The 22,591-nt window shown below is 40.5% G+C and overlaps 1 protein-coding gene across 4 annotated transcripts in view; it reads left to right on the top strand.

Moving 5' to 3' along the window:
• LOC111222726 (rho GTPase-activating protein 6-like) overlaps positions 1–22,591 on the top strand; it is a 70,388-nt gene that overhangs the window by 20,727 nt on the left and 27,070 nt on the right. The window contains exon 1 of one of the 4 annotated variants that reach the window (XM_022746549.1): positions 9,596–9,963. The exons of the other annotated variants lie outside the window; for them this stretch is intronic. Coding sequence (XP_022602270.1) covers positions 9,922–9,963 — 42 coding nt within the window. The 5' untranslated portion in view covers positions 9,596–9,921. Of the gene's footprint in view, positions 1–9,595; positions 9,964–22,591 lie in introns of those variants that run through there. 4 annotated transcript variants of the gene reach the window in all.

The following is a 22,591-nucleotide window of genomic DNA, read 5'->3' as shown; positions in this document are numbered from 1 at the left end:
TTGACTTGGAATACTTAAAACCAAAAGGGAAAGTTTTTGTGAGAAATTAAAAGAGTCTTCAAAATATCCTAGAATGGTCATTAATATATCAGACATCTATGATGGCAGATTCATACACACAAAAGCTTGTGTGCAAATACACACACAGGCACACAAAGTGTTTAGATAAATGTGCAGAGAGAGATGCTATTCTTTAGCTGAAGGAGGCTGAGCCAACACGCTCACATCACATCACTCAGTGGACATTTTATTCTATTATTCAAGCTGTTCCGAACCCTTCACTCATGCGTCTCTGGAGATTTGCTCACTGGAGAGAGGCTCCTCAACGCCTGTTCCTTTAGTTTACTCAAGAGTTGGTCTAAGCCTTCCACGTCAGGCAGAACTGTGTCAGTGACAAAAGAGAGAGAAGACAAAGTTGAAAGGGGTTTGTGTTGTTGTTGTTTTTCAAGTGTGGTTCACTTGACGTATTATAGCAGGCGTAGAGACTATGTTTTAAGTACTGCCACCTTGCATTAAAAGAAGACTGTCTGAATTTGCAGGAATGTCTCCATGTTTTGTTGAGTTTGCAGTAGAGAGAAAATAAGTGCGAGTTACGGTACGTTTCACTGTGTTATGCGGATCAGACACTAAATGAAGTTTGCACTCAGTTTTTTCTTCTTAAACTTACAGCATATTTGGCCCATAGTTTATTTTTGGTCCGTTGTTTTTGTTTTAATATGTGCCTCCTCATGTCTAGACTTCATAACTCAAATTTGTATTTTGATATTTTTAAGAAATATTTGAGAACCCCCACACACTTCTGTGACTTTGTGTCCCAAATCGAAGCTCATGTGCGCACACTGATCTCGTCACTCTCCCTGTTTCCCATAATGATCCAGACTCTTTATCTGTGGTGCTATGGCAACAAGTAAGGACTATTTGCTTCTTTCCTGCTGCCAGCAAATGCATCACACAGCATAAAAACACAGCAATTATTTTACCACAGCATTTTGCAGTGTTTTATCAACAGTTTGGCTTGATGTGAAAATAATTCTGAATGGCAGGAAAAGAGGCAGCTTTTAATCGAAACTCTAATAGGCAGAATAGGCAGATCATTGCATGTTACTCGGTTTAAAATCCGCTATTAGACCACATTAGCACTTATTATATTCAGACACGTGGATATACAAACACATGCATACACACACTATCATAGAAATACACACTTCCTTGTTATTGTGCTGTCCGGCACAGCTGGCAAGCTGAGACACCATGGCAACTGTTGTGGCAGAAAACATTAAGGAGGCGTGGGAGGTGGAGGACAGTGTGTGTGCGCATTAAGGTGGAGGAGCTGGAGCTGAAAGACAAGGTATCTGTATGTCAAAAACAGCTTTTAATATACAGGCAACGAGACCGTTCAGTCACACTTAAGGAACAAACAGCTTGTTGTGCACGTGAGCTCCATATGAACGGTGCCATTCCTCATAGATAAAATGCAAAACGCACATCACCAGAAAAATCGTGACATACACACACAGTATGATCAAATGCACAAAAATAAAAAACAAATTATATTATTTTTAAAAAATATATTTTTTTAGTTTTTTACATAAATTGATTTTTTGATGAGTGTTGCTCATCTTTTATTGTTTACATGGTTTTGTCACTGTCTATTTTCATTTGCAGCTTGCATTAGCACTTTGTAGCTCTGGTTTTGAATGGTGCAGATCAGTAAATATACAGATTATTAGAACCAACTTTGCACAGTTCACATTGTAATTGCCTAAAAGATTAAAATCAAACTTTTTTTTTTTTTAATAAGGGACAATGGCGTCTGTGTGTCTCTATGTCTCTCTGTTTATTGTTCAAGATTTAGGAATCAGATGTTTAGTGGCATAGGGGTCAGTGGCCCCATTTGGAAAACACAAGTCAAATGACTACATCTTGGAAATTGCCACATTTATTTAGTTTGTTTTGTTTATAATCCTTCAGGAAATTCCCTTTGCGTTTGTGGCAATTGTCAGAGAAATGCAACAACAACAAAAAAAGACATTACAATTAAAAGCAGACGTCAAACAGTGTAGCGCTCCACACAGTCAGACAGCATAGTGCCACACCACATTTTAGTGATGCTAATTAAAATCACAGCAAGTTTTATCTTCATGCCTTTAACCTCAGACACATGTCAGATTTGAAAACAATACCACATAACTAACACATACACAATATCTACCCATCATTTAACTTATGAGCCATCCACAAATACAAGCACCCATGACATGAACAACATACAGGGTCTGCTATAGAGAACCCATAGAACCCAACATACTATACACAGTTACACACACACACAAACAATAGATCATTTCAGATCAAGCAAGACACCCTATTGCATGCCTCCAAAGCACCTGGCCCGAATGGAAAACCTGCCCAGCATTACTGAGGGATTCACAGGGGGAAAAGTGCCAGCCAACCAGTCAGACAAACAAGCTGACAGAGCAGCAGGCAGAAAGATGGATAGATGGATAGAAGGGTGGAAGGTCAGATCAGCAGATATTTACATCAGCGCAGAGACAGACAGATGAGACCAGACACAGATAAACATACACACAGATGAGTGGAAAGACTGACTTCACTAACAAAGACCTGGGTTCTTTTCTTCCTCGCATGGAGATGACGTCACTAAAAGTCGGGTGATGAAAACACACAGGCTCGGTGAGGTATGCATGCTGACATGAGTAATGCCTGCGCGCGCACGCACACGCACATGTGTACACACACATACACACACACACACACACACACACACACACACACACACACACACACACACACACACACACACACACACACACACACACACACACACATAAACTGACAGTCTGAGAAACACATGCTGGGACTGGATTCCATTTGTCTTGTGAGCAGAAAATGTTTGCACTTTGACCTGTCCAAAGTCAGATTATTTTTATATTGAGATATAGCAGTGTTGAAGGTGCACAACCATTTCTACTTTAGACGTGCATGAACATGTATTTGCATTTGCTACTTTAATCTAGTGTGAATGGTCACATTAAATGTGAAGTGCTGCCCTTATAATCAATATTTGAGAGGTTGTTACCTGTAGTAATTCATTACCAGGTGACAGAGTCAACAATGATGGTTATAAAAGAGTATGATTCAATGGGAACAGGGCCAAGAACACAATTACTGGCTGTCATCACTTAGAAAATAGACTAAAAATGATATAAAACAAATTCTTTATATTCTAATAAAAAAGACTGTCACAGACATAAATGTGAAAGTGCTTTCTCATGTGGTGCATTCATGCCAGACGTGTTCAAATCAGTTTTAGAAAATGTGGTCCGTACTCTCCCTCAGTTTTATTCAGTCAGGCAAACAAATGCCAAACCAACTCCACGAAGTGACCGCCAAAAAAGTTACAAAAGCATTTGTATGAAACAATGAATGCTGATGTGATAGCAAGTGGTTCCTCATGTTTGGAGAGCTTGGTGCAACAAAATGAACTATGGGCAAACAACAGTCAAACTAGATCAAGAGAGCATACAGAGAACTGGAAAGTTATTCTGTGCCAAACCCAAATCTGAACATAGCAGAACATTTCAATCAAGTATTCGTCAACAGCTAAATGATTGAGAGATTACTCATAATGAATATCTGATAAATTGCTCCAAGTAAATTGTTTTTTCCTTGGCATTCCACGCAAACTTAGTATTTCTTCATCTGGTTCCCTAACTGAGTCAATTTCTATATGCAGTTGTGAATCAGTTGTGTCGAAATACTTCCTTCAAATATGTAGGATACAGTTAATTCTGTGTGTTGCCTCATGATGATCTGATTTTGTTTGAGAACCAATCAGAACCAATCACACACACACACACACACACACACACACACACACACACACACACACACACACACACACACACACACACACACACACACACCTTTCATGTCCAGATGTTGAGTCTAAAAAAATGTATCTGTGATTTATATCTGCCTCTTAACATGTCTTCAAATTAGACAAATAAAAGCACCACATTTCTAGGATCCGCATGGTTCTCTGCCTGGTGTTCGGGTATCAAACAGACTCAGGTGTATGTCGTTGAAGAAATAGTCTTAGCCCCGCTCACAGGTTTCAGCTTCACATGATGGAGTCCATTGAGGAAACCTGCAACCTTGCTCTAGTATAGGATACAAAACCTGATGAGAATTACAAAAACGAGCATCCTGCATTGATTATTTTTTGCAGCTTCTCTATCTACATGCCAGGATTTGGATCTCCACATTAAGATTGCTGCGGTAGGGTGTTACATTGCAACTAGAAAGTGCACCAAAGCAAAGTGCACCTAAACATATCCTGCTGCATAAAACTTTTTTCGGTCCTGTAAAATCCTGTGGCCTGCAGGTTAGGTTGAAGCATTCCCGCTCTTCTGACCTGTCAGTCACGTTAAGCATGGTCTAATGGAGGTGGTATGGAGATGAAAGCCATATAGCCACACTGGGCTAGTGCCCAAAATTCTTTACTAACATCCCCACCTGCCCCCTCTCTCCCCTTCTCCACATCTATTGGCCCTCAGGACAGACTATGGAGATTTAGGACAAGTGGGTTGGTCTGTTGATAGAAGCATCCAGATTGAATCCAGACCCACGCTGTCGTCACTTTGTGTGTGTGTGTGAGAGAGTTTGTGTCTGTCTGTTCCTCTAAAAAAAACATCTTTTAAGGGTCATCTCTGAGGGGAGACTGTGGTCTGAAACCCTTGACAAGACACCATTTGTTAATAATGTTAGTTTGGGTGTGTGTGTGTGTGATTTCTCTATTTACCTCCCAAGTGAAGGAGTGAACCCACATTGGCACTGTCTCTCTCTCGCCCAATCTTTCTCTCTCTCTCTCTCTCTCTCTCTCTCTCTCTCTCTCTCTCTCTCTCTCTCTCTCTCTCTCTCTCTCTCTCTCTCTCTCTCTCTCTCTCTCTCTCTCTCTCTCTCTCTCTCTCTCACACACACACACACACATTCTCATGTTCTGAGGTCATCCCCCAGAGCTGCTTTGTGCTGCTCCTGCTGTAAATTCGTTTATGTGTGCCCAGTTTTTAGCATCCCCCCACCACCCGTTCCCCTTTCTCTCATTTTCTTTCTCTTACACTCGTTCTTTGGTCTGTCTTGTGAAATCAAGGTCAAAGTTTAACGGCTAACAGAGACAGAGAGATAAAGACCACAAGCTAACAAGCAGGCAAACGTGGGGCTATTGTGAACAAATCCATGGTTTTGCTCTACATCAGCTGTACCATTATCATATATTGTTTATTTCTCTATTTAATTTAGCTTTTTTGTCAAATTTGATCAGCTGCGTCTGATTCAACAACAGGTAGAAAATAGCATGTACCAGACTGATTCTATTAAAAAACACATCTTTAGGCAGGGAGTTATATTTGTGAAGACTGTGGAAAAAAGACTAAAGGCCTTTTAGGGAAATTTTAGTTCTAAAAGCTGCACAGTAAGTCCTCGCAGGGCTAATCTTTGAGCTACTGTAGCATAACAACTAACAAGCTAGCCAGCTGGGAACATATGAACATCACAATAGCTCCTTGAGCTTTTTTCTATGTTCTCTTTACTATGTCTTTTACGCCCCCCTTGTATTTTTCTTAGGATTGAGTCATTTTCATTTAATTAGGACTCTTACTAGAAGTGGGACTGCTTGCTAACTCTCAGTTGTAGCTAGCTGCCAGTCACTCAGCAAGCATGGATTTACTTTCCCTGCGAGTGAATCCAGTAATTGTAGTGATAATTCGAATGAGTTCATTTTTTGATGCTTGTGTGACCAAGCCGTAAGCCATGCTAGCAGCTCCGTGAGGCTGCACTTTGTGCTCTTTTTTTAGCAACATGCTATTAGCGCAAGTTAGCTTGCTAATATTCTGTAATTGACTATCATTGCCATGCCATCCTTAGAGCCAAATTTAAATAATCTGTTACTTTATTTGTTGATCAAATAGGTAAATTATATGAAAGATAAGAAGTATGAACTGGAAAAATGCCATGCATTAAGCTGCCATTTCATTTTTTTCAGCAGCTATTTCGAAATATGTAATACATTAAATATCAAGAATAGCAATTCAAACTGTCATCATGAGTCATGACATGATTCTTTACATTTTGCTGACAGTTTTCATCTAGCATCCTCAAAGAGTGAGGTTGTGATTGTGATACAACACATGCAAATACTCAGATTTTAGTCTTGCAACTTCAATTTTGCAAGTGTTTATTAAACAGATTGAAGCCCTAGCAAGATTTTTCTCTGTCATTTACTGGATCGTCTTAAAGCACTTTAACAGAATACTTTCCAATCCATGGAGTGATTTCACAACTCAGGCATTCAGCCTTTAAGAAGGAGGGTGTTGCACCTCCTCCTGAATGATGTAAACATTAGCATTTTGCAGCGCGCATTTACCATATAGCAGTCGATTTAGGCTGGCCTCATATGTTCCCTCTAAAATAATATTGGAAATCTCAAGATGTGCATTTTTAGGTGGTGATATAAGCAGTGTGGGTCCGCGGTATTTATATTTAGGTGTTTTTTATTTGAGAATAGGTGTATTACAGGCCAATTAGAAAAGAAATCATGACGCAGATTTAAATCACCGTAAATACTCCTCACTATCACTTCTCTTGCCCAAACACCAAGCTGCTTCTTCTCTAGATCGACACTTAAAAGCAGGGATTTGATATATCAACACAAACAGGCCATGCCAAATTCAACAGTGGAAAATCCTGAGCGTGCTTTGAAATTGATATATGATCATAGACGGCCTCATTTCAGCATCATTTTAACAATTTCAAGATGATATGAGAAGTGATGGCAAGCAGAAGGGATGTGAAGATTCAGGCCTTGTTGTGCAGGGGCTGTCACACACAACTTAATCATGTTCTAACATGCAGCAGTGGCTGATTCCTGCCAACTGCAGCATGCATGTAGTACCGTAACATCCATACATTATTGTCTGCCTTGTTCTCCTCTCCTCCCTTCTCCTCTCCTCCAGCCTTTCCTCTCTCTCTCACAGGCTCTGTGTATTGTGTGTGTGTGTGTTTGTGTATGTGAGCCATGGTCACAGTGGGACCATTTAAATACCATTTTAGGAGACAATGGGCTCCTCCTACAGGACCATAAAACACAACTCCCAACCGTACGACTGAACTTCAGTCAGTGTTTTTAAGGGGAAAAAAATGCTTACATCAGTCTTTACGTCTTTCTCCTCCCCTCACCCTCCATATCATCCCCAAGAATGTGGCTCGGTTTTCATAAGTCCAGTTTTTGCTGTATGACAGTCTCGTCACACTATGGACAGACTACTTAATCTCTTTTGTCTATTTTTGTTCTATTTCTGAACAACTCATTACGACACTATTGACTACAATGCCATGGAAATAATTCCCATGCAAAGTATATAAAAACTTTTAAGCATGAAACTTAATGCACAACCTTGGAAATGGTAGTTTGACAAAACAAACCTGCCTCAAGGTCCACTTAATAGCTTTTTCTGGTGCTTTCCTGCCATGTCTTTATCAAAATCTCACGGCAGCAAGAAAAGTGTGATAGATGAAATCATAACAGCTTCTGAGCTCACACGTCAACAGCTCCATCTCCATGACAACTGGGCAAACTTCATCCACTGATGAAGACCTTGTCACAAGCTTGAAGGCACGGGAAAAAGCCAGAAAGGGGACGTTAAATTATGATTCTCTTTCTTGTTTGAAGTAGTTTGGCTGGATTACCAATGAAAATCTGTTCTCTTAGTTAAGTGTTTTATTCAGTGTCACAAAAAAAGAAGTCACATTAAACAGGACTTTACAGAAACCATTAACTCCACGGAAATATATGGCAGGGTATCTTATTAGTCAGTTGTGTTTGTCATTCATCAGGAGTAATTTTCATCATAAACGACTTGCATGGAGCTAATCAAATAACAAAAATGTGGCCAAAACTAAGGATAAACATGTGTTTGGTGTTTGCATGTTTCTCCTGTGTTTATGGTATTCTTCCCTATTCCAAACACAGTCAGGAGATTTGAATGCAGATAGTCCTCCTATCACTCACTCATTCACACATATGTATGTATATAAAATAAGAGAAAAGAATGAGGTTAGTTTGTGTCTTTCTCAATAAATCCAATCCTTCAGAGCAAAGCAAATGGTTTTCATTAACTCTCACCAACTGTGTGTGTGTGTGTGTGTGTGTGTGCGCATGAGGCCAGCTCATATTCTTCGGCCACTGTGTCCTTGATAAAACTGGCTTGTGCTCCATTTGTTTTGCATACTTCTGTTTTTTATGTGGTTAGATGCAAACTGAGTCTTTTGACACAGATTGCCCAACACTGGTTCCACATCAAGTATTACGCAAACCAAGATAAGCCTCCCTCTGTTCAGAATCTTCCAGTAGTGGACTGGTCTTTCATGGTCGCTTTAAAGAGCATATCTGAAAAGAGGAATGCTCATAAATTAAAATAGAGGCTGATTTTTAAATGGGATCAATCGATCACAGATTTGGTTCTGCAATTTGTCCAGTAAACTCTCTCTGCTGCGATTTATTTGCTACGGTAATTAGGCTTACAGTAAGCTATTAGTGACTGCTGGGAGAAACCTCGTATCTCCAAAATTACAACTGTCCAGAGGCTAAGATAAATAGGTTTGTTTTTAGCAGAAATTGATACATCATACATCATCATACGTCTTGACACATTTAAGATCCACATGAATCATGAAAGGAAAAAATATTTAATTTTAAAGTTGTGACTGGCAGAATAACATTATGTCACTCTCCATACTCCACACTATGCATCACCTACTGCAGACACAGTTATAGTTCTGCAGTATAAAACCTCCCTACATGGTCTTTCCTCAGTCAAACCTTATCAACTGTGGAGCTCCATTTGTGGGTCACTGACATGAAAACATTTGAGCAGCCCTGCTGTTGATAATCAAATGCTTCTTCCACTGCCAGTCCTCCTCTTACAGTGCCCCGCCCCTCCTTATTTGCCTCTGTTTTTCAGTGTCAAATACCCAGAGAAACCTAGAATGAGACCGGAGATAAATGGCAACGCCTTCAAAATAAAAGCACATATGTTTTCCCAAACGGATGAAAATCCTGAGGCTAAAGAAAGTTGCTATTTAATGTGCTGATTAGATTGTGTTGCACATTGTGCCTATGTATGTGGTCAAAATGCATTATGCAATTGTAAAATTACGGCTGAATAGAACAGGTAGTAGTGGGGTGAAGTAGTCAGGTATCCTATTTCATGGTTCATGAGTGTCAAAACTGATTTTTTAATACAAAATTTTCTAATTTGCACTGAGGAAACCAGCTTTGTTTGCCTGATCATGACAAGGTAATTATTGTACATGAACGGATGGTCGGCCACAATGTATGTTTTTCAGTAAATGCAGTTTCTATGTTCCTTTCTGATATTTGTGTGTAAATACAACCCTGCTCAAAACTGGTTATATTTTGAAAATCTCTACCGGAAGCCCGATATGATTCAGTCGCTACATTGACAGAAGTCTCTCAGCCTCCCTTTGCTTGGTTCAGCATCTGTCTTCACGAGAGTCCGCGGAGCGCGCAGTATGGATCCGTTACGCATTACGCACCATGTTGTCCTTTCTGACACGGATGGTTTTCTGACACGTTTTCTGAGAGGTGCACAGACATCAGCTCTTAAACACTGCTCCTGCAGTTAAAATAAAGACTAAGGTTTGTGTTTGTCTTTCATGTAAAGGAAGGAGAAAGCACAAGTGATTCGTGGAGACTTTTTCACACTCAGTTCCGACGCGCACACACTCTTTTTTGGACTTATTTTTCTTTTCTAACAGGATATCATTTGCTGCAGCTAAATTTTTTGGTTGTTTACTATATGTGGATTCTTATTCGGGACCATGGGAGACTCCGTGTTCCTCGACAGGCAAAATTCCTATCTTGTAAGTACTCAGTTTATTGGCCATAAATTAATTATAATGACTCAGACATGCACTGATAAGGGCTGAGGGCTTACATCTTCTGTTTGAGAGTGCAATCGCGCATGTCCCTGAAATGTGTTTGACGAACAAAGCGGAAAAGATATTTATTTCCTGCATGAATATGACTTTAAAGCACTTAGGCATACAATAAACAATAACCTGTCTCTGAGTGTAACTGATAATATGCATTAAAAAGTGCAGAATTTCTATTGTTTTCTATGTTTTAGTGAATAATCATCATGTATCATCAGGCAGTCACAACCCCATTTAAACTCTGATCTTGCATGAATTTTAAGTCATGCAATAAATAATAATGACTCACAAGATTTTAACAAATTAAAAGTCTTTTCCTGTAAAATGTCAGTGACTCTGACAGAGAAATTTAAACCTGAGAAGAGCAAAGGGGCCTCAACATGCAAACACTTCCTGTGATGGAACGTTTTAAGTGGCATGTGCTGTATAGAACACATACAGGCCCACAAGACCACATGTTTCCTGGTTTCAAGAAGAGACTTTTGCTCTGAAAGTAACTCAGTAAAGACGTAGAAACCTGCAGAAGACTGCAGTGCTGTGTTTGACACTCTACACCTCAAAGCAAGGTGGCCAGATGAGGGCAAAACACACAGATATGGGTCAAGGCCATGAGGACTGGTTAGGGCTGTGATGAGAACTACACTTTCAAAATGAAACCCTCAGCATTCTGGAGCTCATATTTGACTATGTGGCATTTTTTCTGACAAAGATTAGAAGAGCTCTCAACGTCTGGAGAAGCAACAGGTTGCTTGCAGAACAGGTTCATTCAAATGTGAGAACCGAGTTGGTTGGTGAAGTCGACAGACTTAAGTATGCACAGATGCTAGTATTTTATCATCCACCCTCTCTCCTGTGTCCCCCCCTTCTCTTTCCATCTCTCCCCCTTCTCCTCTCCTGTGGTGAGGAATCCTCTGCTGACTGCTCCAGCGGTCTGTCTCCTCTTTATGAGCAATGTTTCTGTGGCTGGAAGCCCTCATAAACCTACAAGCATTGATTGGAAAACAATACAATTTTTTTTGGCTCGGCTGGCAGCACGCTGTGGTCTGGATTAGTGCTTTGTAACGCGGCTATGTGGTGTGAAAGCCGTCGCCACATGGCCCACAGTGGTGGGTCTAAAATTCATCCAATACACGCTGATGAGGCTTGAGTGCACCAAATCATACTTGCTTGTCATCTTTCTAGAGAAATGAAATCTGATATATCTGGACTCTTACTTGTACATTCAAATTCTGGCCTCTTTTTGTGGACCCAGTCAATACATGGTGGAAAATCATACATACTCTCAGAATGGATTTGACTGGACTTAAGACTGAAACTAATAGTATTTAATAATGTTAAAGCCAAAATATGGAGAAATACTGTTACTGATTATAGAACCTTTCACTTGGCTTAAGTTTTTGTTTGTAAAAAAATGAGACAATTCCAGTGAAAATAGCTTTAGAATTACCATTTTTTTTCCCAATGCTCACCTGTGGCCGTGAGCTTTAGGGAATGACCAAAAGAATGAGAACACGGATAAAAGCATCCAAAATGAGTTTCCTTCTCTGGATGTCTAGTCTCAGCCTCAGGGTGAAGAGCTCAGACATACAGATGAAGTAGAGCCAGTGGAGGTAATGTCATCTAATTGGCTGGGGCCTCCTACTGGATGCCACCCTGTAGAGGCATCCCAGTTAAGGATAGTGGGGAGAAGACCCCAGGGTAGACCAAGAATACACAGGGATTACATATCCTTCTTTGTTTGGGAATGCCTCAGGATCCTGTAAGAAGACTTAGAGGAAATGGCTATGTAAATGGTAATCTGCGCTACTTTGCTTCTGCTGAAACCACTGAAGTCTGAACTGCAATAAGCAACAGAAAATGGACAGATGGATGGAGGTTACAAGTGCAATTAATACTTTCTATGTCTTCTGTGAGGACAAGAGATGTAGAAGACATATTGGTTTAGAAAAATATCACTTTAGGGCTGCAACCAACGATTAATCTCTTGGATATTTTCTTGATTGAACTATTGTCCTTTTTTTTTTTCCAACCAACAGTCAAAAAATGTAAAAGTATCTAGTATCTACATTTACATTTTGGAAACCAAAACCAGTGATTTCTTTTTGGTACTTTTGCATGAAAATTATCCAAGTAGTTGCTTATTAATTTTCTGTTGTTGGACTAACTGTTCAATCAACTAATGATATTAATGCTATATCAGTTATCTCAGTCAGTGCAGTGGCTAACCAACATTCTGCAGGGCAGTTAGACAGCTCAGAGTGACTGTGGGCAAACTGATTCAGCTTTCAATCAAAAAACCACTAGATTACAAGGTCTTCCAAGAAAATATGCATCTGTTTGGGTAAGTTGCATAAATCTGAGCCAATATGTCAAAAGGCTGTTAGAGAAATACCACTATTGGCGTTTGAAGGAGATAGATCTCAAATAAAAACATGAAGGAGAACTGCAGCTTTTATCACTGTTTGATTTGATATCTGATGAAACGTCATGCCTTTTCTTTGTTTAGAATACAGTGTCACAGCTCTTTGATTTATCTGATTGTTACTCGCTGAGCCTGTGCATGAGGACACACTATGTGTACGAGTATGTGGGTATACTGAAGGCTTATGAACACATCTGCCAAGTTAATTTTGATTCTCTACATTTCCCGAGTAAGCAGTAAAAATCAAGTAAAGTAATCTAGCAAGGTAGTCTGGAGTGCGGCACTATGACTTTGCCAAGCTGTAAAAGTGAATATAATTTGCATTGGAAAATGTGTCTAATCAGGAGGTGAGCATGGTAATCTACTTTGCACAGGCTTTATAAGGTAAGAAATCCATTCAGACAGCATCTATTGATTGTAAACATATTAAATCTTTACACAGGAAACCTTAAACTACCACTTTATTACAAAATGTAGCAGGTAAAGGAATGAGTTATGTCCTGTGCATTTTCAGCCAGCCTGCTCATTGCCGTCTCATAAATCCCCAACACTCAGTTGAACTTGGTACAAGAATGCAGTTAAAATATGACAAAGAAGCACTTCCAAATAAAATTGCATTCGTGTTAATGGAGGATTATGCCCCTTCAAGCCGCCCTTCGGCAGCCGATGATAAACAAATGCGGGCTGTCATCATTCCTGCCAGGGCAGATAAATATTTCAGATACTAGGTTACCAGACTGGAGAAACACAGGGATGGAGAAGAGTGGGAAAGGGAGCCAGAAAGCAAATGAGATAGACGTGTAACAGCACCTCATGGTTGCCAGTGCGTAAACGAGGCAGCTGCACATTTCTTCCACTTGTAGTGACGTGTGATGTATTCTGCTTAAGGCGTCAAGGCATTGTACTAATGGAATACCATCAGGGATAATATATAACAGTTTGGATTGATCACTCGGCTCTTGTCTTAGAAGGAATTTGTTTTCCAGTATTGCAGATTAAAGGTTTACATGGTATTACAAGGGTTATAAGAATAAAACCTTTTTAGTCAACACAAGGAAGATTCATCACCTGCAAAGGTATGACAATGCCAAGAGGAACAAATCATTCCTAATGCAACAGTTAGCAGCAATAATACCAAGCTGAGTTGGCTTCACATTTATGCTTGTTGGTTTTTAAAGTCAGTGAGAGACTTTTCTTCCAGCATATCCACCAGACACCAATGCTAACTTGCTATCCTGCCCAAGCAGCATCTATAGACACAGAAGTGTTAGAGCCAAACTTGTACATTGGTAGAGATTCTTGTACGGATTAGAACAAGATTTGTGTTTACTGATGTATGTAGTGCATTACAATGGTCATGCATTCGCTTAGTTTAGAAATACAAGACTAAGAGTCTACAGCCATGCTAGCTGCTCTATGAGGCAGTTATTAGCGCTAAACACAAAGTACAGCTGGGGAGAAGGTCATTACTTTTGCAGGTATTGGGTCATGAACCAAATTATTGGTCAAATTTAGACTTTAGTTGTTAAGACTTTCTTTCGGAACATAAGTGGTAGACACCGCCATGATCACATAGCCTACTATGTATTTTCTCTATTTCAGTACTTTCCTGAATGGCTTTTGTGGCTATTGACTCACACGATAACAGTGTAATCAAACTAACTGAGGGAATTAATCGATCCTGACTCTATCATTTAAGCAACTAAACTGTTCAGCACAGTCAATTGATTTAGCTTCAGCAGATGAGACATTAACTAATTTACATTAACTGAACAAACGATGAATCATCACATTCGATGTAAGTCATGTGCACCACACTGGGACATTGTCAAATCCAAATCAGATCCAAACAGGCACTAATAACATTTGACTCTAATCTGTTTAACCTGTTTTTGAAAGGTTTGCCCCATAACATTGAATATTCCATATTTTCATGTATTACATGGCTCATTGGCTCTCTTCTGTCTGGATTCAGATATCAGCAAGAACAACAATGGCTGGTACTCTCTGATTAGTGTTCCTGACTGACATTGGGTCATAGATCATGTGCACTGAAGGATAATGCTGTCTGGATGTCACATAATGACAACAGAGAAATGAAAGAACAAGGAAGTTTTAGAATACGAGTTGGATGTGAGTGAGCTAATCCTGGAGAGGAGCCAGCCAGTGCTGAGGCTTTTGCCAATCCTCAAATAATGATTATCTTTGTCCTGAAACCTTGTATTGTGTTAACAAGCGTAGGCCAACTGTTAGAAGCCGTACACTTTAAAGTAGACTTGAGAATCCAGTGATGTATCCTTTTGCAGAATGTGCATTTACAATTAACTTCTAAAAATTCACTGTCAAGAGGCTCAACAAGTCCAATTGATTTTTTAATCAGCCTAGATTATACTGGATTGAAAAAGGCAACCTTGCAGCTGGTTGACACTGAGGAATAAAGAGGCAGAGAGCGACACAAAGAAAGTATTGATGAAATGATTGATTACCCTCCGCTATCGTTTGTTTCATCTTCCACTTCGTCTCTCTTTGTCTGTTTGAGTCTGTCTCTCATCACTGACCAAATAGAAAATGCTCTGTCTTCCTCTAGCCATGCAGGGACCCTTGTCATCCTGAGAGCAGCTACCTGTTTAGACAAGCACCAAATTCCCTCCTTTTGTCTCCGCTTTGCTGTTTCTCTTGACATTTGACTTCGCTGTGCTCACTTATTTTCAGAAACTACAAAATCCCCGTTTTTCCTCTTCTTCCTTCTCTACCTCCAGAAAACTGATAGCAACCATTTTATAACATGCTGTCCTCTCCTTACCTGCTGATGTGTGACCTTGTTCTATTGCAGAAGGTGTGTTTGCTTTACTCCCCTGCCACTCCCAGTACAAACAGCTCTGGCAGAACAAGCCACAAAGCCTTCACTCTTGTGGAAAATTGAAATGAGGTTTTACAGAATGAAGGAATGAATGAATCTTTTGATTTTAAGTGTTATTCAATAAAGACTTTTCCTGTATGCTCATCCTTGGTGCTCAAACGACTGCAATGAACAGCTATGCTGATGCATGTGTGTTTGTGTGTGTGTGTGGGTGTGTGGGTGGATGGCATCAACCATCCATACGGCTCCTTAGTCATCAGCACAGCGAGTTTATTTACATTGATCACAAGTTTTCCTAAGCACATGCTGACCAAGAGAGAAGGGAAAATTTAGCAGGAATGGACATTTTGTTCGCAGGAGTGCAGTTGGTAGGAATGCACACAGATACTGAATGAATTTCAACTGTTTTGGTTTCACTGCAAAAGCCTGTCAGCGCAATTATGGAGAAAAATCTTCGTTATTTTTGAGAAAAATCTGACTTTCAGGCCAGCTGTCCTTTAACTGCTTCACATAATGTGTGTAGGGGCTTGTTGACCCCTTATCATGTAGGTCACGTGTTGACACGTTCCTGTGCATTCATTATCCTGGCATTTGAAATGACTCTTCTTGCAGTGAGATTGCATGTGTAACACCATTCCAGCATGGCAGGGAAAGGGAAACCACACAGTCAAAAGCTGCCTCTTCACGTTCCGCAGCCGTCACCTCTGGCTTGTCATGACAACACTGTTGGTCCCTCGTTTTTCTTTCTAGACCCTGTCAGGGGAAGGCGCTTTTATTATCAACAGCGAAAAACAAGTCCGCCCTCCTCAAGACTTGTCTTTTTATGGAGACGGACGAAGGCTGAGGGGAAAACAAAAGCGGAGGAAACGCAGAGGAGAAAGTTCTGGCAAGATCTGATCCACTGTGGGCCGTGGGAGATGTGCTTCCAGAGGCAGGAGTCTTTCTCTGGGCCTGAGCAAAATATGCGCTCTAGATGTTTTAAGGAGTTTGATTTACAGGTGAAGCTGTTGCCCTGGTTTCTTTATGACTTCATACAGAGGAGTTTCTTTCTTTGTGGGGAAAAGTTAAGGGAATTTGTCAGTGGGGTCAAAAAAAGGTTACACATGTTTCCTGGCCATTTGTGTAACAGCTATGAGGGTGTGATGTCAATCACCGTGTTGCTGTGTGAAGTGCAGAGGTATTACATCACAGTTTGGCAGTTTTAAACAACCATAACAACATGTTCTCCTTGAGTTGCCTGCACTGCATAACAGTGTAATGAACTGGAATCAAGACAGAACTAATCAAAGCTACCATCCCTGGTTTTAAGAGTTTTGAAACGCACACAGGTGCTCACACTCTACCCGCAGAGCCACACATGGATGCACACATACACATGAGCCATGCACACAAAGCAGACCTAGATACTAAATTATAAGAACAGACTGTGCTGTCCGCCGGAGAAATCCCTGCTTGGATTTTCAACACCTCAGACAGCTGTTGCTCTCTGGGCGACCTTAGCAACACAGCTATGCCAAAACAAGCCAAAGCTGTTAAATCTTAAATTTCATGACCTTTTTTTTCTTTCAAGAACAGTGCATTTGCATCACATAACAGTCTTAAGAAGAATAGAGGAAGAATAGTAATGCTTTCAGACTTGAGGCTACAGTCCACAGACAAAGGGTTAGAAACTTCAATGAAAGGTCAACAAGTCAAAAGTGTTAGGCTGACATCAAGCATCAAGTCATGTGTTTCACTGCTGCATCGCTTCTCCAAAGGTCAAAGGGCACGCAGCAAAGTGTGTCTGTGAGCACTTTTCTCTAACAAGGTGCATGTGTTTTCTACCAATCTGTGTCACATACTGTATGACTTCACAGTGGATGTCTTTGTATCAAATAACAGAATAATCAATGAGATGGACGTTCAGAGCATTGATGGAGGAGGAATTAATTACCATGCACATGATAGAGATCCAGCTCAGCATCACATTTGCTGATGAGAGCCCAAAGTCCAAATGGAATTTCTCATTTCAGGTTACTTTGATTGGTCTTCTTGAAAAATTTAAATGTGTTCCAGTGAATGCACTACAGCACTATGTGACTTTAACAAGTTCATACTATCCACTTCTGTCTTTTAATATCAGTGTGCCAACTTTGTAGCTGTAATTTCTGCTGTCCAAAAACCAGACATCTCAGGGTACAAATAACCTCAGAAGGCGACACACACACACCTGTAAAGCACTACTGCTGTGTGCACAACTGGCTCTGCTGTTTTAGAGCTATTTGCATGAGGCTCAAAGCATGATAAGGAAATGTAGCTTATACAGCACAAAGTACTGCTTACTGAGACAACACAATACAGCAAATACAGATGCTGGTGACCTCAGCATCAGAATAGAAAGCTGCTTCAAGGTTTTCAAGACAGTGCACAGAGGTATTTTTACAAACAAGCTGCCGATGTGACCTTAAATAAGCTGCCTCATTCTCAGTCAGTGTCATGATGCCTGCCTGTCAGAGATGATCTCATTGTCACTGCTGTGCACATCGACCTGACCCGCCCGAAGGTGCTCTATTCATTGATCATTACTGATTGTGTTTGCAAAGCATGGCGAGCATAAACAACCTCAGAGAGATAGACAGATAGATGGAGACAGATGGACTGATAGAATCAAGGCCAGACAGATAGAGACAGATGAGATGACAGGCAGGAAGGGGGAAGTATATTTCCAGTTTGGTGACATCTCAGAGAGTCTCAATGAAAAGGAATATTCTGAGTCAGGCAAGGAATAACACAGATGATTCCAGGAATAACACAGATTTTTGTGACAGGAATAACACAGCAGAGACACCATGCCCAGTTTAACCCTGCAGTGGAGGTGTGCATTCATGCGCCTGGTATGTAATGTGTGTGCCCATGCATTTAACTTGCAACTCGTGTGTGTGGGTGTGTGTGTTGACTGGTGAGAAGTGTGACCCTGGAGTTCAAGGGACCTTTGACTAAGGCTGGATTAGTTGCTCTCAAGGCTGCCACTGGAATGTGGCAGTGTGCGCAAACACACACGCCCATTATATCATGGCACACTCACTATTTACCTTCCAGTCTATTACAGTCTATTAATATTCCTCCGCTGCTCTTCTCCCTTCGTTCTCTCTCTTTTCTCACTGGGTGTACAGTAAATTGGATTTGATGAAACCAGCACTAGTTGCAGGAGGAAATAAGTAGCTATTTTTATCATTTACATCAGTGTATGGCTTGGCGTGGACATAAACAGAGATTGACTGCTGTTTTGGTTATTTACGCTTCCTTAAAGTTGCCAAGAGCTCCATAAGTACAGCAGTAACCTCAAAAATTATGTCAATTGACCATAATCCCCATTTTTTTTGGCATTTTGCTTCTCGCACCATAAAAATATTCATAAAAACGCACTTAAATAGACAAAAATGACAAATATCTTATCACTCTGGTGGGACACTTGTTTATAGTAAAATGATTAGAGTACTGATGGATGAGTGGATGAATAACTCCATCCATCAAGCCGGTGTCGTTTGCAGTGTCTCCCCTCTGCGTTGGTGCATATTCATGCAATCAGTGAATTATCATTTGTTACATCAGCGTCACTCTTGAAATGTTAGTTTTGCACATTTTGGAGTAGTGATACCTTTGGAGGACAGGTCACAAATCAGTAAACTGTGAAATCTGTTTGAAAACACAGCCATTGTTTCACTCCCTGAAGGTGGTATGGTGGCATTTTAGAAGAACAAAAGCCTGGGTGGTCAGAAAAAGACCAGAAAAAACAGGCTCTTAAAGGTGGAGAAAGGTTTTTGGTTTCTTCTTAATCTCCTCACAAACTTTGTTAGCATTGTCCAAAGTAATACTTTTTAGTTTTACTAATGGACTTATATTGTTGTTTGTTGTGTATCAGAAGGGTTTGCAAACCCACTCTGCAGCTTTTGTGAAAACAGAAGTTTTTTCTTGCAAAGTTAAGAAATCCTTTAAAAATATTCCTGCATCTACACCTGGATTTGGATCCACATGAAAAACAAGTCACTTGATCCTTGGCCTATGGCTGAACATTTCACCTGATTTTATTGAAATCTTTCACCAGGGCTCTGAGATCTGATACAAAACAAAATCTAACTGCCTCTATGGAGATAATGACTCACAGATTTAGAGCTACTTCAAATAAGGGGGTGTATGAAAATTATTAGGGGGAAGGAGGGGTCAGAAATGGGGGAGGGTTATGTCATTTTTCTTTTTACTAAAGAGGAGTCCGATCATTTTAGGAGAGTTACCTCCAGAAATTCCATTACCATAATCATGTCTTTGTATTTGGTCTTTATTTTTTACAATTAGTAGCTTGATATTAACTTTGAGAAACAGTAGATGTGGATCTTAACAGTTAGGGATTGAACAGTTTCCAAAGGGCAAGGTGGTCATTGTGCAATTTGGACTGTGTGAGAATTTTTGTTCCATTGACACATTAAGCTTGAAATCCAGGACAAGCTGTGGAATCAGTGGGGAGCGTGTTGCAGTTACGGGTAGTGATCCGAGCGAATATTTACAATTCTGGGGAGGGTTTTGCTTAAAAAAGTAAAATATAAGATTCAGCCCCCCTCCCCACCCCATTAATTTGCAGACAGTCCCTTTCATTCAATGTATTTCAAAGTTTCAGCACGAGACTGTGGAGTAAATTTTGATGTCATCATGTTTCAGTGCTGGATCTTGTTTAAACCTTGTGGTTAAAGCTTTGTTGATCTAGTTTCCCAACTCTCACCACTAATCAAACCTACACTAAACAGACCCAGTGAGAAACAGACTTGAGTTGAGTTTTGATGGCTCACACAGAGCAATGCCAGTGGGGAGGTGATAAGTAGTTTATCGTGTTCATTAAACACCCCATTAGCACTTATCAGCATCTGTTTAAAGTGTTCTACACCTAGTTATTATTGTTAACACTTTATAGCGTTCTTTACTGGCACACATTCATCCACACGCACACGTTTCGGTCAGTTGACGGTTGGATGGTGTGCTGGGCAGGACAGTGGCGCTCGAGCGTTGTGTTCACTCTCTTTCCGCTAGGAAATCAATAATAGACCAGCTGACCCAGCTACGACCTGTGTTACACGTGCACACAGCATGCTCACATACACACACAAACACACTGTCACATCCACTGTCCAGACAGAACAAAGCATTGCTGGGCAGTGACGGGTGTGGCGTGGGTCTCCAGGAAGTTACACTTGGGTAAAGCTTCCTGGGGTGAAACGAGGGTGATGGTTTTAAACGCTGATTTAATTACTTTTGAGGTGTTTCTCTTATATGCAGTAGTTCATTGTTTTTCACTGGTTTACGTCTCATTCTTATTGGTCAACTTCAGCTGAAATTAGTCAGTTTATGGTCTGCATACATTTTCTTTCATCATATAGTATATACTATACAATATAGTGGCTTTTTAAATACTTCTACCAATTGCCCAACTGTCTTCTTATTTTGATCTGAACTTTTCATGGATACATGTAGAAACAAACAAAGAGATGACCTGATGTAAGATGTGTGGCAAAGGTCTTTGGCCAGAGTCAAACTCATGATGTACAGTCACAAGTATCAAGCATGAAGGAAACGCTCTCCAGTTTTTCTACCATCAGTAGCCCCCGGGGGCTGAAATCTGTCATGTCTCAGCCTGGTCATACATTCCAGTCCAGTCATGGATGGTTCTCAGTCTCCATCGGAAGCTGCATAGTCAGTCCAGACTCCCCCACCCCACTCCACCCCCTGCAGGAAGAACCTTGGGTATATAAAGGGGCCCTTAAATTGTGGGTTAAAAATGAAGTGGAACACGTTGGTCATGTTGTCGTGTGTCATTGAAAATACAGGGATACAGACTGAAAAACAACAACATCAACAAAGAGACAGCTTTCCTAAAGGTCAGCTTTGGCCAGACATGGTGAAACATTTGTGTCGTTAAACTCTCAAGAGAGAACTATTTTTACACTGACATCTTTTCATGGAGGCTTCTTCTCCAGTCTGACACCCTGCCCAAAACATCTCCCTCCTTTTGTTCCTTTGATAGTCGTAGTACAATCACAGAACTACTACTACAATTCTAGTACATTTTCCAAGCAGCTTTTGCTTCTTTGTGTGCAAATATTTTCTCTGCACATACATTACCCCCCCCCCCCCCCCCCTTTTTTTTTTCCCCCACGTGGAGCGTTTGTGTGCAATCCTCTGAACATATGTGAGACGTGTGTGCACACATGGCATTTAAGCCGTGAGTTAACGCTGCCATGTGCCTCATAAAGTGACCACTGCTCTGTCATCTTCATCATCAACATCATCCGGATTCTGAGGAGCAGACCAGCATGTTATAATCCCTGCTCTTTAACTACCTCACAGGATTAACAAGGAGGGGGGGGATTTGGCACCCATGTGGAAAATAAAGAGTTTTAAAGAGACTTTGCTCTGATCCTGCTGGGTTAAATAGATATGGTGGAAGAAGCACAGAGAGAAAAACCAAGGGAATGTGCTGTGCTATTGTCGGATCATGTTCTTGCTGCTGGTGTGAAAAATAAACTAACTATTCCCTAATAGGATCAACAAATAATCTTGCACACGCTTACAACCATGAAAAATAAAGACGGAGGTGCTAAGTCAATGCACTCACAGTCTGATCTGATAAAATGGAAGGTGTTTGGATCTACACAACAAAGAGCTCAGATGGAACTTGCATTCATCAAGCCAAGAAATGCTTCAGTCAGATGTCAGACTTATCTTAAACCCCCACTTGTAACCCCACTTCCTCAAAAGATACCAGCACATCCTACATGTGTACAATTCTTTTTGCATGGACGCTTTCAGTCAGGAAGCACAGAAGAAGGTTGCAAAACCACCCTTCAACTGTAACTTCTACAGCCAGACTTTGTCGTAAAATTCAACAAGCTGAGAAAAATGTCAGACTCTTGACAGAAAAAAGTGAAGATAGCAGCTGTTCGAAAACTGACAGATAAATTACACTGGTTGCTTAGAGTTGGAAATTAAATGCCAGAAATTCTTGAATTCGTCATCTGCTTTTCGACACTGGAAAACATTAGAAGTTTAGTTGTTTGGTTGTTTTGAATTCACACTTCAGACTTCCCCCATGTTTTCCAGTGTCATAGCTGTCTTGTGTCTGTCTGGGCAGCGGGAAGTAATCGGACGAAGCTGTCAGGGTCTATGGTGTGTCTTAATATGTATGTGTGTGTACATTCATTTTTTCTCTTTGCCTCATCAATTTTTCTATCAAAACATTTCAACATTTC

Source organism: Seriola dumerili, unplaced genomic scaffold (assembly GCF_002260705.1).
Source record: "Seriola dumerili isolate Sdu_G_001 unplaced genomic scaffold, Sdu_1.0 BDQW01000105.1, whole genome shotgun sequence".
NCBI lineage: Eukaryota > Metazoa > Chordata > Actinopteri > Carangiformes > Carangidae > Seriola > Seriola dumerili.
This window is presented reverse-complemented; position numbering and strand designations above follow the sequence as displayed.